Source organism: Maylandia zebra, unplaced genomic scaffold (assembly GCF_041146795.1).
Source record: "Maylandia zebra isolate NMK-2024a unplaced genomic scaffold, Mzebra_GT3a scaffold03, whole genome shotgun sequence".
NCBI classification, from domain to species: domain Eukaryota; kingdom Metazoa; phylum Chordata; class Actinopteri; order Cichliformes; family Cichlidae; genus Maylandia; species Maylandia zebra.
In genome coordinates, this window is record NW_027490033.1 from 103687 (window position 1) to 127436 (window position 23750).

The 23750-nt window shown below is 41.6% G+C and overlaps 2 protein-coding genes and 1 long non-coding RNA gene across 4 annotated transcripts in view; 1 reads left to right on the forward strand and 2 right to left on the reverse strand.

Annotated features, from left to right (window-relative positions):
* Window positions 1-23750, reverse strand: part of LOC112432436 (protein NLRC3) — a 3307575-nt gene that overhangs the window by 29820 nt on the left and 3254005 nt on the right. The window lies entirely within an intron of this gene.
* LOC112430946 (NLR family CARD domain-containing protein 3-like) lies at window positions 2054-19271 on the reverse strand. The gene is made up of 4 exons (XM_076881140.1): window positions 19161-19271; window positions 7339-7620; window positions 2864-4625; window positions 2054-2784 (listed from the first exon to the last, which is right to left on the reverse strand). Exons 2-4 carry the CDS (start codon window positions 7610-7612, stop codon window positions 2607-2609), a joined length of 2214 nt encoding a protein of 737 aa, XP_076737255.1. The 5' UTR covers window positions 7613-7620; window positions 19161-19271; the 3' UTR covers window positions 2054-2606.
* On the forward strand, window positions 18408-23005 carry LOC112432470 (uncharacterized). 2 transcript variants are annotated; one of them, XR_013096169.1, is made up of 6 exons: window positions 18408-18524; window positions 18656-20406; window positions 21565-21695; window positions 21950-22057; window positions 22163-22284; window positions 22426-23005. It is a non-coding gene; the product is annotated as an uncharacterized LOC112432470 (long non-coding RNA). The 2 variants fall into 2 exon arrangements; XR_003023055.2 differs by lacking the exon at window positions 18408-18524 and having other exon boundaries at window positions 18818-20406; window positions 21570-21695.

The following is a 23750-nucleotide window of genomic DNA, read 5'->3' on the forward strand; positions in this document are numbered from 1 at the left end:
TGGGACTCAGCTCATCTATGTGTCAGTGGATCTCCAACTTCCTAACTGGCAGACCACAGGCAGTAAGGATGGGCCGACATGTCTCAGCCTCCACCACTCTCAGCACTGGAGCCCCCCAGGGGTGTGTTCTGAGCCCCCTGCTGTACTCTCTGTACACATATGACTGTGTGGCCACTACCAGCTCCACCACCATCATCAAGTTTGCTGACGACACCGTCGTGGTGGGCCTGATCTCTGATAACAACGAGACGGCCTACCTGAAGGAGATTAGGAATCTGGAGAACTGGTGCCAGAGGAACAACCTCCTTCTAAACATCAGTAAGACAAAGGAGCTGATAGTGGACTTCAGCACTAAGCAGGAGAGGAACTACCAGACCCCCGTCATCAATGAGTGCCCAGTGGAGAGAGTGGACAACTTCAAATACCTCGGAGTTCACATCACGCAGGACCTGTCATGGTCCTGTCACATCAACACCGTGGTGAAAAAGGCCCAACAGCGTCTCTACCACCTCAGACGCTCGAGAGACTTCCTTTTTTTTTTTTTTTGTCCCGTTTGGATCTTTAGCCATCAGAATTGTTGTCTTAAGGCCAAGAAAGATGCCAAGCGGATTTATTTTACCAAGTGGATCATCATGGCCTTGCCATATTGGTCCATTTGATTGACCTTTATTATAATTATGAATTTATTTTATTTTCAGTTGCTACAAACGGGACAGACATGACTGTGGGATAGGACAGGGGGAAAGAATGAAAGAAAGAGAGGGAGAGAAAAAAAGAAAACCAAAGGGGAGAAGAGACGGTGAGAAGGGGGGGAAGAAAGAAAAAAACAAACAAACAAAAAAAACAAAACTCCTGGGTCACCTGTATGGAGAAAAAAAAACAGAGGAGAAAGCAAACAACAAAGAGCAACATAATAAGAAAAAAAAAGCACCATCACAATAAACTAGCTAGCAGTAGATATCGATAGTTACTAAATAATAAACGATATTGTGCAGCACTCAAGATAGCCAGCGCACAGTGTGCTTTGAGGCAGCAGCCAAGAAAGCTGTAGTCCGCGTCTATGAATACCCATGTGTACACCTGTGTGCATACCTGTGTGGATCAGCATGCTTGCATTCCAAAGGTTTCTCCATGTAATGATCTGCTAGGGAGTGTGGGGAGCCACAGCCCTGTCCTCTATGGTATCAAGCAGGTATGGAGGAGATCAAAACTCCAGACATCCAGAGGCCCCCAGAACACAAGAGACCAAGGAAGACCCACAGAGGGGCAGCCGCGCCACTGTCCCAGTAAGAGCTAAGGAGAGTCCCAGATGAGGGCTCACTCAGCAGCCGCGGAGCAGAAGCCAGGGGGAGTTGCAGTGACGCGCCCGTGAGCTCCGCCAGCAGCCAGCTGTGCCTGAGTGACCGAGCCCCAGGCCGAGAGGCCGGGGGCACCCCACCTCCGAAGTGGCCCGAGCGAGCCGCCAAGGAGTGAGCCGGTGTGTACCCGGACGCCGCTTGAGAGACTTCCAACTGCCCTCCAAGGTGCTCAGGAACTTTTACTCGTGCACCATAGAGAGCATCCTGACGGGAAACATCTTAACCTGGTTCGGGAACAGCACCATGCAGGACAGACGAGCTCTACAGAGGGTTGTGCGGTCAGCTGAGCGCACCATCCGCTCCGAGCTCCCTGACCTGCACTCAATCTACAGCAGGCGGTGCTGGACCAAGGCCAGGAAGATCGTGAAGGACCTCAGCCATCCCAACAACAGACTGTTCTCTCTGTTGAGGTCAGGAAAGCGATTCTGCTCCCTGAAGACCAACACAGAGAGACTGAGGAGGAGCTTCTTCCCGCAGGCGATACGGTCTCTCAATCACACCACCACACAGTACTGACCCACACATACAGTTCTTACACACACACTGGACTTTCTGGACATTGTTTTCACTTCATCACTTAAATCACTTTAAGCATATTTGCACTGCACAAGACATAATGTGGATTGGACATTGTATTCTTCATTTCAAGCTAATACTTGTACAGCTGCTGTTATTGTGTATATATTTATTTATATTTCTTCATACATTCTTATATAGTTCTATATTGTGTATTTTGTTGTACAGTTATTTTATTTTCAACTTTAATTTATGTATTTTATCTTATTCTTTCCCAGTTAAATTTACCCTTCATTCTAATTTGTGTTGTACAGTTATTTCATTTTTAACCTTAATTTATATTTTATTCCTTCCTAGTTAAATTTACCCTTTTTAATTTTTCATATTTATTTCCTATCTTATTCATAGCCTTTTCCTTTTTTGTTTTCTTTAGGTCACGAGCAGTTGTCCAAGCATTTCACTACATATCGTACTGTGTATGACTGTGTACGTGACAAATAAAATTTGAATTTGAATTTGAATTTGAATTTGAAAGTCATCTACATGTGGGTTTAGTTCTGACTTTAGGGACAAGTAAAAAAATAAAATAAAATAAAAACATCTGTCCAGACAACCTGACAGTCAAAAATATAAACTCAGGAACTTAAAAGGAAAATTGTGCTGACTTTGAACGTCCGCATCAAGATAAACTTACAGATTTAAGAGTCAAAAAGTGTCAAAAAGTCTGTATCCTTACCTGAGAGTTTCAAGTTTACAGTCAGGACTCTTTAGTCCAACACACAGCAAATCCAATCCTGAATCCTGCAGTTTGTTCGAGCTCAGGTCCAGCTCTCTCAGATGATTGGATGGGGAGCTGAGAATTTCAGACAAAGCTTCAAAGCTTCTTTTTGAGAGTTTACAATCTCTCAGCCTGAGGAAGAATAACAATGGAGACATATTCTTTTATTCATCTAGCATTATTAAACATATTTGTTCATAGATTCACTTACAGCACTTTCTTGGATGCTTTGACCACTGGCAGCAGCTTCAAAAATGCCTTCTCTGAACGGGAGTATTTCTCCAGGTCGAACTCATCTAGATCTGATGACAGTAAGATGAAGACCAGAGCCGACCACTGAGCAGGAGACAGTTGATCTGTGGAGAGACGTCCTGATCTCAGGGACTGTTGGATCTCCTCCACTAGAGAACGATCATCCAGTTCATTCAGACAGTGGAACAGGTTGATGCTTTTCTCTGCAGACAGTTTCCCACTGAGCTTCTTCTTGATGTAGTGAACTGTTTCCTGATTGGTCTGTGAGCTACATCCTGTCTGTGTCAGCATGCATAGGCGATCCTGATTGGTCTGTAGTGAAAGACCCAGGAGGAAGCGGAGGAACAAGTCCAGGTGGCCATTTGGACTCTCTAAGGCTTTGTCCACAGCACTCTGGTAGAAGTCTTTTACAGTAAGTGTTTTCTGGAAGATTTTAAAGCGAGGAGATTGTTTCTTAAGCAGGTTGACTCCAGAGTTGATGAAGGTCAGATAGACATGAAGAGCAGCAAAGAACTCCTGAATGCTCAGATGGACGAAACAGTAAACAACGTTGTTGAACATGTGGCACTCATCAGCTTTAAAGATCTGTGTGAACACTCCTGAGTACACTGAGGCTGCTCTGATATCGATGCCACACTCTGTCAGGTCTGATTCATAGAAGATCAGGTTTCCTTTCTGCAGCTGATCAAAGGCCAGTTTTCCCAGAGACTCAATGATCTTCCTGCATGAATCTGTCTCATCATACTTGATGTCCTTCGTTGTTAGGTGAAATAGCACAAGGCGTAGGTAGAGCTCTGTGAGAGTCTTAGGCAGATCTTTGCTCTCTTTGTTCTTCATGACAAACTCCAGAACTTTAGCAGTGATCCAGCAGAAGACTGGGATGTAGCACATGATGTGGAGGCTTCGTGATGTCTTGATGTGGGAGATGATGCTGCTGGCCTGCTCCTCATTTCTGAATCTCTTCCTGAAGTACTCCTCCTTCTGTGGGTCAGTGAACCCTCTGACTTCTGTCACCATGTCAACAATGTCACGAAGGATCTTATTGGCTGCTGCGGGTCGTGTGGTTATCCAGAGGCGAGCAGAGGGAAGCAGTTCCCCCCTAATGAGGTTTATCAGCAGCACATCCACTGAGGTGGACTTTCTAGGGTCAGTCAGGATTGCAGTTTTGTGGAAGTCCAGAGGAGGTCGACACTCATCCAGACCATCAAAGATGAACACAACCTGGAAGTCTTCAAAGCTGCAGATTCCTGCTTCTTTGGTTTCAGTAAAGAAGTGATGAACAAGTTCCACCAAGCTGAACTTTTCCTCTTTCAGCAGATTCAGCTTTCTGAAAATGAATGGAAACATGAACTGGATGTCCTGGTTGGCTTTGTCTTCAGCCCAGTCCAGAGTGAACTTCTGTGTTAGGACTGTTTTCCCAATGCCAGCCACTCCCATTGTCAGCACTGTTCTGATTGGTTTATCTCTTCCAGGTGGGAGTTTAAAGATGTCTTCTTGTCTGATGGTTGTTTCTGGTCTGTCTGGTTTCCTGGATGCTGTTTCAATCTGTCTGACCTCATGTTCATCATTGACCTCTGCAGTCCCTCCCCCTGTGATGTAGAGCTCTGTGTAGATCTGATTCAGGAGGGTCGGGTTTTCTGTTGTAGAAATCCCCTCGAGCACACACTGGAACTTCTTTTTCAATTTTGACTTGAGTTTGAGCTGACACTCAGTGAGAATCTCTGCATGAATAAACAGCAAATGACACAAATGAGAAAACTGCATTCTGATTACTGTGGTTATGTGTTCAGTTCACTGGACTCTTGGTGTCATGATCCGAGTGAGTCTGAGTAACTTTCCACAGCATCAGCTCTCCTCCCCTGGGTGGAGCCCTCCTCACTCCTCCCTGCTCCTCACCTGTTGCCAATTACTCCGGCAGTATCTATGAGCAGCACTCACAATGAACCTTCTCCAGATTGTCTGCTTACCACAGTCAGTTCTCTGCCTCACATTTTGTCTTGTGCTCCTCAGCTTGTTTCGCGTAACCCTCTTTTCCTGTTCCCTAGTCGGCACCTGGATACATCTTCCAACTCTCGCCATAAGTCACGCCTCAGGATTCTGGCCTGCCACTGCTGGGAAAACTCACTCTTGCAAACTGCCATCCTCAGCTGCCTGCCTCCATGTGCACCCACATCTCACTCTGTACCCAGATTTAATTCATCTCCTCCTCCAGCTGATCTCCACCTGCAGCCACGTAACTCCTCTTAGTTTTTAAATCTTGGACTCATTCACTACACTGTGGACCACTCTGATTATTATCTCCTTTGTTCCAGTGATCCTGGATAGTTTCTATTCGCCCGATTCTGCCCCTGTTGTTCCTTTGACCTGCCTCAGCTTATGTTCTGGCCTCAGCTCTGCACTTCTCATAATACCTCGCTTGCTGTTGAATTTAGCCGTGATTCAGCTTTCTCCGTCAAGAAATCTAGTAAAATACATTTCTGTTAAAAGTCACTCAGCCTCCGTTTTTTGGTTCTGTGCTTGACTCCATTCCTTTTCATGAGCCATTGAGCCCTGACACTTGGGTTATAACTGAGGGCAGGTTTTATAGAGACACATTTGATTTAATTGTGTTTATTTATACAGCACCAAATCAATACTAGCAACATTTCACATATTACATAAACAACACTATGGAGCCAGTGATGAATAAATATGTAGAATAAATGAAAGAATTTCAAGTTGTTGTTTTTTTAAATTCCTCCAAATAACAACAACAGTCACCCCAATGTGCTTTATATTGTAAGGTAAAGAACCTACAATAATATAACAGAAAAAAACCCAACTATCTTTTTGGGTCCTGAAAACTGAAGGCTCTGCCTCCCATTCTACTTTTAAATACTCTGTGAACAACAAGTAGGCCTGCAGAGCGAGAGCGAAGTGCTCTAATAGGGGGATATGGTACTACAAGGTCATTAAGATAAGATGGGGCCTGATTATTTAAGACCTTGTATGTGAGGAGCAGGATTTTGAATTCAATTCTGGATTTAACAGGAAGCCAAAACAGGAGAAATCTGCTCTCTCCCAGAAAGCTGCAGAAGCTGAAATGGTGGATTTCAGTCAAATAAGGAGAACTGTGGCTTTCCTCCAACCTTTGACCAATCACCTTAGTGTCCTGTTTATCAACCATAATAAAAAGCATTTACTGTCTGGGCATTTTTTTGTTTGGGTCTCCAAACAGCAGAAAGAAATGGCAGCCATTTTTTTTAACTTTACCTTCAACTAGTAAATAGATTTAAGAAAAAGCACTTTGTGTCATGGTCCCTGTGCCTTGCTGGTCGATCCTCTATTGTGCAATATGTTTGTGGTTTGTTTGCTCTCTCTCACTCTCTCTCGCCGCGGCGACGCTCATTGCGGGCTCCCGCTGCTGGCCTGCACACCTGCTCATCACCGCACCGGCCGCTGATCCCAGCTGATTACTGCACTACTTAGATGGCGAGTCTGCACTAGTCTTCGCTGGATCGTTGAGCTATCAGTATCGTTTTTTTGGAACCCGATTCTGAGAGGAGTGATTGAGGAGGAACATTTGTACAGAAAGTGTGGAGCACCCTTCTCCCATCCCTGTTTCCCACGGACCCTGGCGACACGGACCCGTTTCCCCTGCACGTTGTATGTAGCCACTTGGTGAATGTGTTCACTGTAAATAAACGCACTGTTCTTCGCTTAAAGGAATACCCTGGCCTGCGCCTGAGTCTCTTTCGGAAACCCTATCACTTTGATCATATTTGTGACGTGTCCCAAACTGTTGTTGTCGCCTCATTTATGTTGATAAAACAGCTCTAAAACCAATCTGACAATATAAATCTGTAAAATGGGCAGAAAACCTGCTGCTGGTCCCATTTTAATCAAACCAACCCAAAGAGCAGATATTCATGTGTACACAGGAGGTTATTTGTGCAGATACATAAAACACATATAAACTGTAGGCTTTCTGCAGTCTCTCACTCCTGAAAGTGTTGGCAAGTGTTTTGGATTTATTATTTGGGTGGCTGTAGCTCAGGTGGCAGAGCAGGTCAGCCACTAATCAGAAGGTCGGTGGTTCGATCCCAGGCTGCATCCTGGCTGCATGCCAAATATCCTTGGGCAAGATACTAACCCTGTGTTTGCCTACTGGTGGTGGTCAGAGGGCCCGGTGGCGCCTGTGTCCGGCAGCCTTGCCTCTGTCAGTGCGCCCCAGGGCAGCTGTGGCTACAATGTAGCTTGCCAATGTAGCCAGTGTGTGAATGTGTGTGTGAATGACTGAATGTAGTGTAAAGCGCTTTGGGGTCCTATGGACTAGAAAAGCGCTATACAAATGCAGGCCATTTACCATTTATATGGATTTTAATGGCACCTGTGTAATGTTAACTAATGTTTTTATTGTTTATGTATTTTTTGTTTAGTCATTCCCTGACTTACCTGTGGGTTCTGGGATGGTTTTATTTAAATTCTCCAACAGATCATTTCTGTTTATCCTCCCCAAAAGATTTTTAGTGACTTCAAAAGTCTTGATAGCGTAGGTATCAAACATCAGATCCACTATGTCCGTCCTCTCTGCATTCTCCAGTTTACTCACTGGGATTGCTGGTAAATCTTCTACAGACCCATTCTTCAGATGCCACGTGAATTTTTCAAAGTCATTACTTCCCAAATCCTCCAAAGTCCCCAGAAGGATTTCTTTAGGTGTCGTCATCTTTTACCCTGTAAGGACCCGATAAACAAAGACTGTAACAACAGCTGGAGAGGTAATTGTCTGATTTATCAGAATTTAACTTGATTCTAACAGCAGTTCATCACAATAAATTTCTTAGGCTCAGAATGCAACAAAATTGCACATGAAGAAGCACATAGAGAAGTATCCAAGTAACACTTTGCTACAATATAAAACAAACTATTATAAATAAAGAAAATATATAAACTAAATATATACACTACCCGTCAAACGTTTTAGAACAGCCCAATTTTTCCAGTGTTTTTGTCACGGTTTGCGAGCCGTGTGTAAATTATTAAAGGACCCTTTATGCAGGCAGCTCAGATGCAAGTGAGTTTATTCATCACATGGTGATACAAACAGAAATGGCGAAGGTGAGCATGGAAACTAAGCAAAAACCTAAACTGGGAAAACTAACAGTACACGAATATGAAGAATTACACGAAGGGAAGACGAAAACACGGAACACAAGGGGTGGAAGCAAAGCACCACAACACATCACTATATAGACAGTTACACAGAGGGAGACACAGAAGGCAACAACACAGGGCGGAACAAATGGACAGAGAAGACTAAACACAGAACAGAGTGCACAGAGAAACAAGGGGGGCAGGGAATCAAAACCTAGGAAGCATAGAATAACTCACAAACTAAACTGGCATAACACAAAAATCACAAAGAACTGAAACCACTAGATCAGGAGACCCAGGACCCTGACAGATACACAGACAAACCAGCAACTAACAGAGGCAAACACAAGGCTTAAATACACAGAGGGATAACGAGGGAATGAGACACAGAAGGAGGACACATCTGGGAGTGATTGACAAGACGAGACAGAGGAAACGCAAACTAAACACACTGACATGAGACACGGACCTTCACAACAAAGCAGGAAATAGAAAGACTGAACTTAGAGGTACAACAAAACACAGAACCAAAACGTAAGAATAAACAAAGATACATCATGAAATCAAATATTAACAATACAAAACAGAAAACACTGAGTCACAGACCCAGGATCGTGACAGTTTTATTGAAAATATCCTTTTTATTTCTCATTGCGCTCTGAAATGAAAGCATAGTACAAATAAGCAGCTGGAGTTAAAAATAAATCATGAAACACATTTATAGACCAAAGTTTATTCTAAACGTTTGACTGAACACACCCGTGGCTTCTGTCTACAATAGAAATCAAATATTCTCCCATATCTGTGGCAGATGTTCCCGTAAACGTGGACCTTGTAATAATAATAATAATAATAACTTTATTTATAAAGCGCTTTCAAACAAAGTGCTGTACAACTAAAGAGATAAATAAAATAAAAGCGATACATAGCAATACAGGTAAAAGACACAATACAAGTTAAAAACAATAAAAATGTAAAAACTAAAAGCCATAGAATTAAGACATGTAGGATCGGGTGAACAAATGTGTCTTCAACTTGGTTTTAAAAACCTCCACAGAGCAGCCTGCCGAATATCTTGTGGGAGGTTGTTCCACAGAAACGGGGCATGAAAAGAAAAAGCTCTCCAATTGTCTTTTTTCTGGCTCTAAGAACTTTTAGAAGACCAGAGTCCTGAGATCGGAGAGCACGAGATGGAACATAAAGGTGTAAAAGGTCGGAGAGATATGAAGGTGCCAATCCGTTTAAAGCCTTGTAGGTGAGCAGCAGGACCTTAAAATCTGCTCGAACCTGACAAGGTAGCCAGTGAAGAGATCTCAGAACAGGGGTAATGTGCTCAAATTTCCCAGTTCTTGTTAAAATGCGAGCAGCTGCATTTTGCACCAACGCCAGAATCTCAGGTTAAACCTCACAAAACTTTAACAACCACCAAACAGCTGAAACAGTAAATGAGAGCAGGAACACGGATTCTGCACAAAGACGTAAACACAAAGCTCAGAGCCGCCGACACATCAGAATCAGTGAGATGTCGCCTTTCTCACCCGATGGCACGGACACGGTCGGGGCTGAAAGCCGACAGCTCGCTGATTCTGATGTTTCGGCGGCTCCGAGCTTTGTGTTTACGTCCTTTTTACGCTGATTCTAAAGCTGTTAGTTTTATCTCTCTCCAAACAATATTGACTGAACCAGCAGCAAAAGAAGATCCAAACTACGCTTCACATAAACATCGTCATGAACTCACTCTGACTTTTGCTGTTTTGCTTCCACCAGGATAAAATCACACGTCATGCACAGCTCTCTCTCTCTCTCTCTCTCTCTCTCTCTCTCACACACAGTTTCCTGTCTAAAAATCTGTTTTCTGCATTATTCGCTTGCTTGTTACGCACAAGTCTACCGTTGTTTACAGCGCTGTCGACCGCTGTTTTTTTCCTTTTACTTACTTCCGAAAAGAAAACCTAATTTCTGCCGTTCAACAGGCTTCTGAACAAATTTAAACTTTTTAAAATTATGCAAATTGCAAAACGCTGTGTCTGTCATAAAACCGCTGTAACTTCAGAGGTAATGTTCATATGTCGATTAATGGTTTTCTTTCGTTTTTGATCTACTGTAGAATATTTTTATAAAACCACCTTCATGTTTTTCTGTTTTATCTTCAGCTACTTTGACACAAAGGCCTCTGCTGTGATGCTCACACCTTTGATAAAGTCTTGCGAGTGTCAGCTTCCTTTTTATAGATACAAAAATATGTAAATGTACTGATCTGAATTATAATATTTCTGACTGTCTGAGGCAAAATTTCCCAGATTCAAATCGAATTGAATCGAATCGTGGATCGAATTGATTCAGGACCTTGTGAATCGGAATCAAATCGATTCTAGAAATCAGTGACGATACCCTGCCCTATTTGCGACCATGTCAACATCCAGTCCAGGCTTTTTCAAGATTGGTGCTACCACAGCTGATTTAAAACATTCAGGAAAGACTCAATGAAGTATTTAAAAGAAACAGGTTGTAGGGTCCTAATGCTGACCACAGTTCCTTTATAGCCCAGGCTGGTAGAGGATCCAAAGAACAGGTTGTACATCGAGCTGCTTTTACAACCTTACTTAATCCAGAAAGGGAAACAGAGATGGACCGATGCGATATTACGTATCGGTCCATCTCTATTTCTATTAATTTACGTCAGTATCGATACTGATTTTGTATGTATTTTGAAGGATTTGAACCAAAGGCAAAAAATACCATGAGCAAAAAATGGCAGTCATGATTATAAAATAGGGAGGTTTCTTTTTTTTTAACATAGATTAAACTCGTTAAATAAAACAACAAGTTTATGAGCTTTCTTGTTATTCACAAGTTTCAGCGATTTAGCCCAGAGTCTAAAGTCATTCAGCCATCTGTTTATAAATGGTTTAGCTTTAAAGTATCTGCATTTGTGAAGAAAAATTTTTCCCATTAACAAAATCGTCCTAATCAACAGGTCAAAATCTGCATTCTCAGCAAGTATTCCAAATTTTATTACTGTCACCGTCAAATGTGGTAACTGAATTCTCCTGGACTGTAGCCAGCTCCACATGTCAGTCCAGAAGGAGTGCACTGATTCACAGTAGAAAAACAAGTGATCCAGACTTTCAATATCATTTTCACAAAATGTGCAGGCGTTCACATCTAAGTTAAATTTCCGTCTTAAGAATTCATTGGTTGGATAAACCTCATTAATGATTTTAAAGTGAACCTCTTTTACTTTAGGGGAAAGAGGAAGTGAAATATACTTTTTTCTTATCGCCTTAACCTCCATGGTCTCAAATTCTTTAAGGATATAATTTCTTTTAACCGGATTAGGGCAAATGTCGTTGATCAAAATATTCCTGATCACTTTGTTTGTAAACCTGCTGTCACCAAATTCAGCTCCAGCTATGCAGAGCTGCCTCAGTCCAGGAGAAATTTTAGAGTGCACAATATCTTCTTTTATCATTGATCTCAAAGGGACTGGGATGGCTTTCACTAGGGATTTATATCTGTTAGCAGTACATCTTACATCAAATTTCTCACAAAACGTCTCATGTTTTAATAAGACCCCATTATCATCCGTAAAATGAGCTACAGCCCAAATCCCTTAAGATCTTCCAGTAGAGAAGGACCTGCTGATGGAAAGCTGAGAGTTTAACAGGTAACGAACTGCAATCAAAGTCACAACGTAACAAAAAGTCTATTCCACCCATTTTGCCAAAAATCACACTGGGAATAATGTTCCAAAAGGAATTTTTGTTCCTAATGAAAGATCTTAACCATTTCAGTTTTAGTACACCATTCATAACATCAAAGTCAATGGCATTAGCCCCTCCCTCTTCATAATTCTTAATCATATCATTTTTCTTTATATAATGACATTTGTTCCTCCATATGAACCTAAAATTAAGATTATTTATAGATTTAATTAGTTTTGGAGATATGGTCAGAGAAAAGGCTGGATAGATTAGTCTGGACAGACTGTCCATTTTGGTTAGCAAGATTCTCCCAAACAGAGTTATGTCCCTTTGCAGCCACCTGTTTAAAATTGACTTACACTTTTCTATATTGGCACAGATATTCTTACTTTCAGTTGATGTCTTATCCTTGCAAATTACAATGCCCAGATACTTAACCTCTTTTTTTGATCTGTATATTATTTATTGCTTGCAGGGGACACTCATGCAGAGCTAGAATTTCTTATTCATTAATATTCAGCTGTAGGCCAGAAGCTTTGGAGAAGTGGTTGATCGCCTGTAAGGCTAAAGGAATCTGGTCCTCGTTTTTTAGAAACAGGGTGGTATCATCTGCGAGCTGACTGATTATTATCTGTTCACCCATCACAGTTAACCCCTCAATGTGACTGTTTTTAATCAAAATAGACAACAGCTCAGCAACCATGATGAACAGAAGTGGTGAGCTGCTACATCCCTGCCTTATCCCTCTATTAACCTCAAACCTTGAACATGTACCATGTTCTAGCAAAACAGAGCTGTTAATGTCATTATATAGCATCTCTATAACATTGATAAATTCCTCTCCAAAACCAAAAGACTGCAGAGTTTTGAATATGAACGTATGTTCAACTGAGTCAAATGCTTTGTAAAAATCCAAGAACAGGATGTATCCTCTCACTTGTGTCACGATGAGTTGTGTAGCTGTGTGTAACGAATACACACACAACAAACGTGGAGGACGCAACAACTGGCAGAGAAAAACACAGGGCTTAAATACATACTGAGGTGATTAGGGAATGTGAAACAGGAGGAGAACACAGCTGGGACTCATCAGACATGACAAGACAAGGGGCGGCAAAACTCAACACATTGACATAGTACACAGACTTTCAAAGTAAAACAGGAAACTGAACAGACGTGGACTAAACTAGGGGATACAGTGACAGAACAAGAGACACACTGACAGAGATGACTGTATACTAACAGAAGTAACACAGAACCACGACCTAAGAAGGAGAACACAAGAAATGCCAAGGACCTAGGGAGTTAGGAATACTAGTGACAAAAATCAAACCTAAGAGAATCAAAACACATCATGAAATCAAAGATAACTAATACAAACAGAAAAACACTGAGTCCACAGACTCAGGACCGTGACATCTTGGATTATTTCACTGTACTCAAGGAGGTCCAAAACCAGCCCAATATTGTTATGAATTAGTCTTCCTTTCAAAAAACCTGATTGTGTTTCACTGATAATGTTTGAGATGCCTTTCTTTAGCCTCTCAGCTACAGCTCCAGACAGGATCTTATAGTCAGTGTTTAAGGTGATGGGTCTTAAATTGTCTAAAATTCTTTTATCCTTACCCGATTTAGGGATCAGGGTTATCAGCGCTTGTTTCATGCTCGGCATCAGTTCTTTTTTCTCTATCGATTCCTTTAATGCATCAAACAATAAAGTTCTTAGGTCCTTCCAGAAGAATTGATAAAAATTAGTAGTGAGTCCATCTGTCCCTGGGGACTTGTTTAATGCCATTTTCATGACCACCAAATCCAGTTCCTCAATTTGGCGGCCGCTACTAAGTTTTAAAATTACTCATACTAATCTTTCTGGGTCACAAAATAAACTTTTAACATATTTTCAGGCGAGAAAGTAGCTGTGTAAACATCAAATATCTGCTCGGTTTATCAAGATACCGCATATTTGCAAAAGTGCTTCGACGTTTTCGGAGACGTCTGCTACCCACCAGCACTATAGCCAGCCAGGAGCTCGAGGGTCACTGAAGCCGCCGAGAACGGCACAACTCCCGGCACATCATTTTCAGATCACCGCGGACTTTCGCTACTCAGGTTAAACGTGACTTAGACAACCTAAAAATGTTATTGTTTGGCTTTTTTCAGTGTTTTGTTTGTTCGTGAGTAAATCGGTTTGGCTGAGATTAAAGTTATTAGATTAGGTTAGATAAAATAAAACTTTATTAATCCCCCGGGTGGGTTCCTCCTTGGTTTTCACACAGCTGAATAAACATCAAACAGAAAACTGATTAAACAGAAGTATGAGACGGTCGAGAATTTACTCCAGTGTCCTGTTATATTGCAGATAGCAAGGAGCAGAGGACCGAGTTTATTAAACTCCACCGAGACAGCGGTGACGCTAATCAGAAGGCTAGACCGTCCAATTTCCCCAGCTGTTTACTTCCAGCATATCCAACCTTCTGAGGACCCAGCCCACGTAGACCGCGAAGGCCGGGTCCTCGGTAGGACGTTTAGTTTTTAAAAATGTCGTGATAAGGGCGGGTCTTACTGTGAACCTGCGTGCTCATTGGCTAATAACTTGAGATTGACAAGCCGTTATCCAATGAGCGCGCGGCTTCTCCCAACATAAAGTAGTTTCCTTTGAAAAACCAAAGTCTGATTATTTTTGCCTCCACTGACGGAGCCTGTTGTTCCCGCCACAGAGACACAGTAATGTCAGAGCGGTGTTAACACTCACCTGCCTCAGCACAGCTCTCACTCTCCTCCTGCTCTCTCAGCTAAACTCACTTCCTCTCTACTTACAGGAAACCAGCGCTCAGAGGAGCCGACCGGCCTCACGTTTCACCCACAGACACGAACAGCGTGGAATTATTTTATGTCATAAGAAGAAACATATTCATGTTAACACTCACCTGCCTCAGCTCCACCTTCCTCCTCCTGCTGCTCTGAACGGAGGATCAACACTTTCACTTTCAAGGTTCAAGGTTCAAGGTTCTTTATTTGCCACATGCATAGTTATATAAGTATAACACACAGTGAAATGTAGCCTGACACGCTCCTCGACATGTGCAAAAATTGGGGGGGTAGAGGAAGAACATTATATATATATATATATATATTGGGTGAACGTGCAGTAGTAGCAGCAAGCAGGTGAATTCTGTACATTAATATGAATAGACATCTGACTATTTTACAGGATAGACAATATAAACATATTTAAAATTAAAGGAATTTGAAATGTACATTGTTTCACTGCTCCTCCCTAAACACAGAGGATGCTGGGACTTGTAGTTTTTACCTTGTGTGATATTTATGGCTGTGACACTAAATCACAGCATGTAAACTTCCTGCAAACATGTCACAGGCAATAAAAGTTTCACATTAAAGGTGAAGTTATTTTTCTGTCTCATGTTCAATAAACAGTGAGCTGGGAAAACTGAAGAACAGACTTCAGACGTTCCCTGCAGAGTTTCTGCTGCTCGGTCGTCTGCATGTTGCTGAGACTGAGCTGATGATGAAGCTGTGATGGGTTTATGGCACGTTTGGTTCTGGAGAAGAGTTTTACTGTCGGTGCAGGTGAAATGATCAGAGGTTACAGCCTCTGGTTAAAGTGGAGGCAGCGATCAGGACGGCTGAGCAGCAGAGGTCTCGAGGGTCCTAAAGTGTAAAAGCATCAGTGTTAGTAACACAAAGATCACAGAATGGGATCATCCACACAACACTAACATCTAAATCCACGGCAGGAACTCTTCCAGTGTCCTGAAAAATCTGTGTGCACGATGCTGAGATTAAAATCTGTCTGCTCATCTTAATGCAATATTTACTAAAGTCTGGTAGAAGTTTTACTGATTTCCAGTCCACTTAGCAGACGTGTGGATAGGTGGTGGGTTGTAGAGCAGACTGAAAGCTTTAAGTTCATCCTCTGATTAAAAACTCAGACCCACAGATACAGGAAGTATAATGCTGGTGTAAGACAGGAAACGGCAACACGGCAGCCATCTTTTTCCTCCCATGCTGACCAGTGTCCCAGCAGAAGCTGGGGTTTGTTAGATCCTGTTCGATCCAGAGGAAACAGGCTAAAAGAGTCGATCAGGGGGGATCATGGTTTTATTATGTGCTCGTTATGATTGAAGCTCTGGTTGTGTGTTAGAGACAGAACCTGCAGATTCCTCCACTCTGCCTCCTCCTCTGCAGGAATCAGCCTCTTGGCTGGTTTTATTCACCAACGTGAATAAAATCATCAAACTAATCCAAGTTCATTGTGAAATGCCTGAAAATGGAGGAATAAATCTGTCAGTTACCGTATAAAGTTTGAGTTTGTCAGTGTTTTACACGGAGACGGTCGTCAGATGTTGAATGTTTAGCATGAATGTTCCACATCTGGAGAAACCTTCAAGATTAAAGCCAGTGAAAAGTGAAGAGTTTCTGCAGCAGCCGCACTTCCTGCAAATCTGTTCTTTCAAAATAAAGTGAAGAGTCTAAAATTATATTCACGACAGGTTTAAAGGTGAAGGTGGTCACATGGTTTTAGTGGAATGCCTACGTGGGCGCGTCTGAGTGATTTTGATTCAGATTCGTGCAGCGTGGAGCAGTAAACACTTGTTTTTGTTCATCTGGACTCATGAATGATTCCAGTTAGCACATTTCCAGCCAATGAAACGTAACTACAGATGAAGACAAACACATTTAAGCTGCCTGACTCTCGAGTGTGCACAGCAAAATCTCCAGTGTTAAATTAACACTGGAGAGTGTCTATATGGGTCCACACCTCTGAGTGTTAAATACAACACTGTTGAGTGTTAAATTAACACTTTTGACAGTGTTATATGTTTAAAAGTAACCTAGTCAGTTTTGAAGATTAACAAGATAAGAGATAAGATAAGATAAGATAGAACTTTATTAATCCCTCGGGTGGGTTCCTCTGGGAAATTCGATTTCCAAAAAAAGCACAGCAACGACCGAAGTTACAGTTACAGAATTGTTATATATATATATAAATATATATATATATACACACACACACACACACACACACACACACACACACACACACACACACATATATATAAATACAGAAACAAATATAAATAAAATATACAAAGGGGATAAATAGAATAAATAGGAATAAAAAATAAAAATACAAGTGAATTGCACATTTCAAGTCTTGAGTCTATTGCACTGTTGACTATTTACAAAAAGTATTGCACAAGGTATTGCACAGTGAGGTGAAGAGGCACTACAGCTTAGTTGTTCCCCCCTCCTTTGTCCTCCTGTTTCCCCTCCCTCTCCCCTCCAGAGAGGAGTTAAACAGTCTGATGGCGTGTGGGACAAAGGAGTTTTTAAGTCTGTTAGTTCTTGTCTTGGGGAGAAGCAACCTGTCACTGAACAGACTCTTCTGGTTGTTTATGGCCGTGTGCAGAGGATGCCTGGCATTGTCCATAATGTCCATCAGTTTCTTTAATGTCCTTTTCTCTGCCACTGTCACCAGAGTGTCCAGCTTCATGCCGACCACAGAGCTAGCCCTCCTGATCAGTTTCTCCAGCCTGGAGAAATGGCTAACACTGAGCAGTGCTGATTTTCTAACACTGGAAAATAACTCAAAATGTTAGAAATATTCTACCCCCCCTCCCACTGTGAACATGAATTGAATATTCAGAAGACATTTGTTTAAATAGTTCTACAAATCGGAGCTGTTGGTGTGTCCTTGGATTGTGTGGTAATAATATTAGAGCCTGCAATCTTTCTTACTGAATCTCTACTATGAGTCATGTTACCTGAGATTAATTCTATGTTTACCTGTCAGCCTGGACGAATGTGCTGTGTGAAGGAAATTAAATTAAATCAGATCTGAACTGCATACAGTTAAGGAACCTGTTCATATTTGATTGAAATATGAACCAGTGATTTTTTTTGATTGCTGATTCCAAGAGAGTCTTTGTGGAAATCCTGTTTGGCTTTTTGTTATTTTAATTGTCTTTTTCTGTTTTCCAGAACAGTTCTCCACAGTCGCTGTCCACATGGGTCAGTGGGACCAAGAAGCACTCTGCTAATGTGTGGACTCTGACCAGCAACATCCAGCAAGACCCAGACAGCGTTTTCTATCTCCCAGCTGGAGTTTTTGTTTGTCTGTGACTAGGGATGGGTATCGAAAACCGGTTCTTGTGGAGAACCGGTTCCCACTGTTTCAATTCCTTGGAACTGTTTGCCATTTTTGCAAACGATTCCCTTATCAATTCCAGTCGCCCCGAATGACGTCACCACATTGCGGAGCATCATTTACCTGGCAGGAAACACGGCGCCTAAGCGGCTCAAACGCTCAAAAGTTTGATTATACTTTACGAGAACGGATGACAACAGGGGAACTTGCAATACTTGCAAAGTGGATATTTCATTTAAGGGAGGAAACACTACGAATATGCAAAAGCATTTGCTCACAAAAGACGCGATGACCTTAAATGAATCTCGTGAATCTCAACCCAGCAGCAGCAGTAACGTTTGCACGTCCTCTCCCGTTAATGCGGCAGGTAAATAATCAACTAACAGTGCATATTATGTTAGCGCGATCTGCCTTATTACAAAACCTGCTATTACTGTGCATTTAGGTGACCATGATGAGAGAGACAGACAGAGTCTGGCTGGCTCAGGTGCTGGCAGTTGTTGCTGCAGTCTACCGGTGTCCTTTCAGGCCAGGATAGACGAAGCAGTGACTAAGTTTGTGGTAAAAGGTTTGCACCCATTTGCCACAGCAGATGCCCCTGATTTTCGGTAAGTGAATGTGTTTAATTGTAGGCAGGGTGTAATGGAGGAGGTCACTTTAAGAGGGATGGACTTGACCTCCTGACTATGAATGATGTAGATGATAAGGTGCTGACTCTATGAATCCACAATCTCAACAGGGTTGTCCGATAAGAACAGATGGCGTATCCACAAAATCCACTGCCACTCAGGTATCTGCCGTTCACTCATTTATTAACAAGAATCCGAAGCACACATCCATAATGTGAGTGAGGGGATTTAACAGGCTGTAAAATGCTATATGCCGTGTGGTGAGTGATGGTGTGGTTTCTGTTGGAAAGAACATAAAAGTCTTCCATAATTATGTGAACAGAGTGAATTAAATGTGTAATACAACAATACAAACAATACTGGATAGTGGAACATTCAACCAAAATAAGGGAGTGTCAACAAATGCTAATTTTACTATTTACATAAATCCTAACTAGGCACTTTACATCAGAGCTAACATGAGAAATTAGTGACGGTCCCTTAATGACCGCACGGCAGAGGCTGCTTCGCAGTAAACGGCAGTAACAATCGGTAAACAAAGTATGCGCCAAGGATTAAACAAGGGAGGATAATGGCCGCAGCAAAGAACAAACACGATAAAACACAGAAACTTACAGTCTCATGGACGCACACCGCTAACAGCATTAGAAGGAACGAAAATCCACACGGTGAGTAAACTCTGCTGACTCTTCCCACCTGCAGCTCCGACCGAACTCTCTGCGTCGACGTGTGCGTAGTGATGAGGTAGAATTGTGTCTTCTGATTGGCGAAGAGAATGGGTTGCCTCACCGCTCATTGGCTAAACGGCAGCAGTATGCTGATATCTTACTCCGCAGATGTGGCTCCGTTCATGAGTTCTGCGAACTGGCTGGCCTTTTGTACACAGGGACATTACTGGATATTCTTGTGTAATTGCTACAGATTAATTTATGTTATACTTTGTTATTGCTACAGAAGAATATTTATTTTATTATTTTACATTTACAATTTCTTTTCCTGGGGACCCTGTGACACCCCATTGAAGAGCCGTAGGCTGGATCTCTTAAGATCTCACTGCTGTGTTTGTAAGGCCATGTTACTCCTAAATTTATATCTTGTTCAAAGAGAAGCTATAAAACAAAGTTCTAAGCTAATCGACCTTAGTGTTCTCCTTTTTTAAAAAGAATAGATAAAGAATCGAATCGTTAAACAGAATCGAAAATGGAATCAAATCGTGAAAATCTTATCAATACCCACCCCTATCTGTGACTGGAGAGTCAGATTTTTGTTGAGCTTCACACTTGCAGAGGTAAGTCAGTTTGCAGAGATCCCTCCCACCCTGGCTTTTATGTCCTAGATTTCTTATCTGAAACAGTAATATTTCAGTGACTGCTGCTTATACCACAGGTTAATACACGCTACTGATCCCTGATAGGAGAATCATCAATTTTGGCAACAAAGAAGCCTGGTGGATGTTTGTTTACAGTCTGATGATGGGACATCATGCTCTGCATCTTCAAAGTTTGCCTCCTCATTATTATTCATACCCAGTAATGTGAAGTATGCTCATATCTACTATAACTGAACCAACCTGGTGCTCTTCATTTATGGAGGCTGTTGAGTCTGAATGTTGTGTATCTCGTGTTCTCTGGGCTTTGTCCTCAGTCTTTTCGCAGGATCAGAAAACAAAACCAGGAGGCGCGTAAATGTTTCTTCTCCATGATGTTTCTTCAAATGTTTCTTCTGGATGATGATAAGACTGTGACACGGGATGCCACCTTTGGTCTTGTGATGAAGCAAAGGTCAGGAAGAAGTGGGATTAACTGGTACCCACATCTGAGAAGGATGTACAGGGACACCTGCAGCCAAATCCAAGCTTCAGGTTAGTTGTAGTTGCAGAACGCTATAGACTGAGACAGCTGAGGCATCAAATGTTTGATTAAACGGATGAAAAAGAGAAGTTTCTTCCCCATAATTATCACTTCTTTGTCACGGCGGGGTGCGCCGGTGTGTAATGGAAACAGGACCCAAAAGCAGATGAGGACGAGGAGTTGAAGGTTGAACAGAAAAAGTGATCCTTTATTAGATGACGGCAGAAGTAAACCAGGAAACCAAAGTAAACTGACAAGACACTAAGAAACAAAATACTAAACGGTACTGAGACCAAAAACTATAACTATGACTGAGGTGGAAATAAACAGGCTAAGACTATGACTAACGTGGAAATAACAGACGAAACCTAGACCTATGACTGAGGTGAGGTAAACAGACGACCCGACAATGACATGCAGAAAACAGAGGGCTTAAATACATACATGAGGTGATCAGGGGAAGTGGAGACACATGGGGGAAACAGCTGACTGACATAAACCTAAATGACAGGACCAGGAGGAGGAAAGCTAAATACAATGAACAAAGAACACATGACACTGTCAGAATAAAACGGGAAATACTAAAACTAGACATGACAACACAACTTAACAGACCTAATACGTGAAGAATAATACAAGAACCCAAAACATAGAAAACCAAGGGAACAATAATAAATAACAGCTTAAACTAAAGCTAGATAGGAAATGACACAAAACTAATCACATATCAAAATGAGACAAATACAAAAATGAATTCAGAGCGCTGGGTCAGAGACCCAGCCTGTGACATTCTTAAAATCTGTAGCAACTTCAAGTCTGTCAGCGTGCTGAGCATGCTCAGAACGTGACAATATATTTTTGTTCAATATTTAATTTCTTTCAGTTGCAATTGTTAAATGAAAAAAAAATAAAATATATATTCTTATAATTTAGCAAACTAATTTATCAAAAAAAATATACATATATCTGTATTAGTTTTAATAAATTAATTTGACACCTGTATTGAAAATACCATATTGTATTCATACAGAATCAGTTTGGTATCATTGTTTGTCTGATTGCTGAAACTAAGAGCTGCTTTGATCTGTTAAGATCTAAAGTATCCAAAGTTGAGCTCTGATGTTTCTTCACCCTTGTGTGTGTGATATGTGATTCCTACATGCTGGCAGAGCAGAGCGGCAGTTTGTGCTCACAGATGGTGACGGTGTGGAGAGACGGTGGTGTTTCCTCAGAAGAACCAGCAGAGTCACTCGCTGACTGATGTTCGTCTGCACTGCACAGAGGAAATCAACTGACCGAGGTTTGTCCAGTGACGTGTTATGAAATGTATATTTTGGTTTTATGCTTACAGTTATGATTTTCTTGACAGAGGCTCTGCAGAGGTTAGACAAAGCAGAGAAAACATGTGCTTTACATTTTACTGTGATTTATTGAGATATTTGTTGCCTGATGTTCAGCAGGAATGGAGAAATAGAATCAAAGGGAGATGTTTTTGCTGTTTTTGTAATGATGTAAGTAAATCTTCAATATTATTTATTTGCTTGGTTATATTAGGAGTGTTTCTGAGTGAGGGCGGAGGAGTCATCATCCAGGTAAAGTGACGTGGATCAGTGGATACACTTGTCTCCCCTTTAAAGGAGACGATCCAAGTCATCCTTAAATGTTAGTGCTTTCAAATACACAAACATTTTTAAAGGACAAAAATGAACATCCAACTTTGACTGTAATACAAAATAAATCTTTGCATGTGTGTTTTCAAACTCTCAGATGGGCAGCATATCAGTCTTGGACTGTGTAACCTGCCGGAGCAGCACTGAATGACCACCACACATGAGCATGTTCCTGCAACATTCAGCATCTGATCCTTCATCTGTGTGCTTCTGCTTTTGGTAAGTAGAGTTACCCAACTCCAGTAACTCTAAACACATCCATCCATTTCTAACGGCCTGGTTACTTCCTGTCAGTTACTTTAGAAACCATGTGGTCACCTGACCTAACACTGTTTCTTCTTCTTCCCCTTAATGTTCAAGTGTCACGTGTCAAACAGCTGGAGAGGAAACTACACCAGTGTACTGGGATGTTTCAGCAACACGTGCCAGATGCTGTTCCTTCATGGTGACATCACCAGAGACAGTCCCGCCCACCTCAGGACCTCGCCATTGATCATGATGATTATAATGATGACAGCGAGCGGAACTAAGACTGTAAAAATCCACGACCAGAATGTTTCTTTCTAATTATGAATGAATACTGAGAGCCTCTTTCTGTGTTTTGTCTGTTTTGGGTTTTTACCTCATTTGTTACTAACAAAGTTCACAAACTCACACAGTTTACATTCTGTATGTTTCCATCTTTACCAGCCACACTCTAACTGCATTTAAGAAAATAATCCTTAGAAATCGTCGTTTTTCTCTTTTGTAATTGATGATAATTCAGTGAATATACTGCGCTGCTTCCTTCTATTGCGTCACACATTGCTTTAAGTTTTTCAGTGTCCAGTTATTTTTTACTGCTGTTTGAATTCTCTGTATGTTTGACCCTGTAGACTGTTTGATGGACTGCTCGTCTTCCTGTTTGTTACCGCCGCCTGTTTTTTAATAAAGATTTGGATTTCTGACTTCAACACAGCCTCTGCGTGTCCTCCCTTTGTGTCCTCTTCCTCTGTGAATGTGTTGCATGTGTCACAGATTCATTTTATTAACAGCTTTCCCACAGTGAGTTGCATCAGCATTCATTCACAGCACATTGCAGAAGGATTCAGATTAATACAGTGATCTTACAGTCAGAATGATCCTGACAGAGTGCCACTGTAAATTATCTTTCATCAGGTAAATTTTAAAGTTCAGTATTTCAAAGCAGGAGTTATGAAGAATCATGCTGGCATTAGGACTAATAATATGTACTTAAAGTCAAAGTTTTTTAATTATGCTAGAATATTGGAAGACAATCAACTTTTAGTGTTTTCCGCATATTAATTATTCTGAAATAGAGACGGTGACCCTAACTGTACAGAAGCACTAAACAACTGACAATCTAACAGACATCATTGGCCTGAGCCGTCATGCACAGTGAGTCTGATCCTTTGCTGTGAGAGTCTGAAAAGCATGTTTCTGGTCAGTTTGGAAGAAATAATATCACAATGTTGATCTTTTTTTTCAATATTCCTTCTCTTTTACAACATAAACTGTGATCAAAGGTACTTATGTTCACAGCATGTAATAATACTGACAGTCCAGGGCATTGTGGTCTGTTGAGCTAGGGTTAGGGTTAGCAATTCAGACATATGTAATCAATATTAAACGTCTCTGACGTGGGCCACTGTGTTGGGAAATCCATACCAGGCTGGAAGGAGTCA

Excerpts from the sequence above, each read along its gene's own strand:
- LOC112430946 (XM_076881140.1), bottom strand. The coding sequence starts at position 7,612 with ATGACGACACCTAAAGAAATCCTTCTGGGGACTTTGGAGGATTTGGGA. Across the intron at positions 4,626-7,338 it reads AACCATCCCAGAACCCACAG|AGATTCTCACTGAGTGTCAG; the intron begins GTAAGTCAGGGA and ends TTATTCATGCAG. Across the intron at positions 2,785-2,863 it reads AAAGCATCCAAGAAAGTGCT|GCTGAGAGATTGTAAACTCT; the intron begins GTAAGTGAATCT and ends ATTCTTCCTCAG.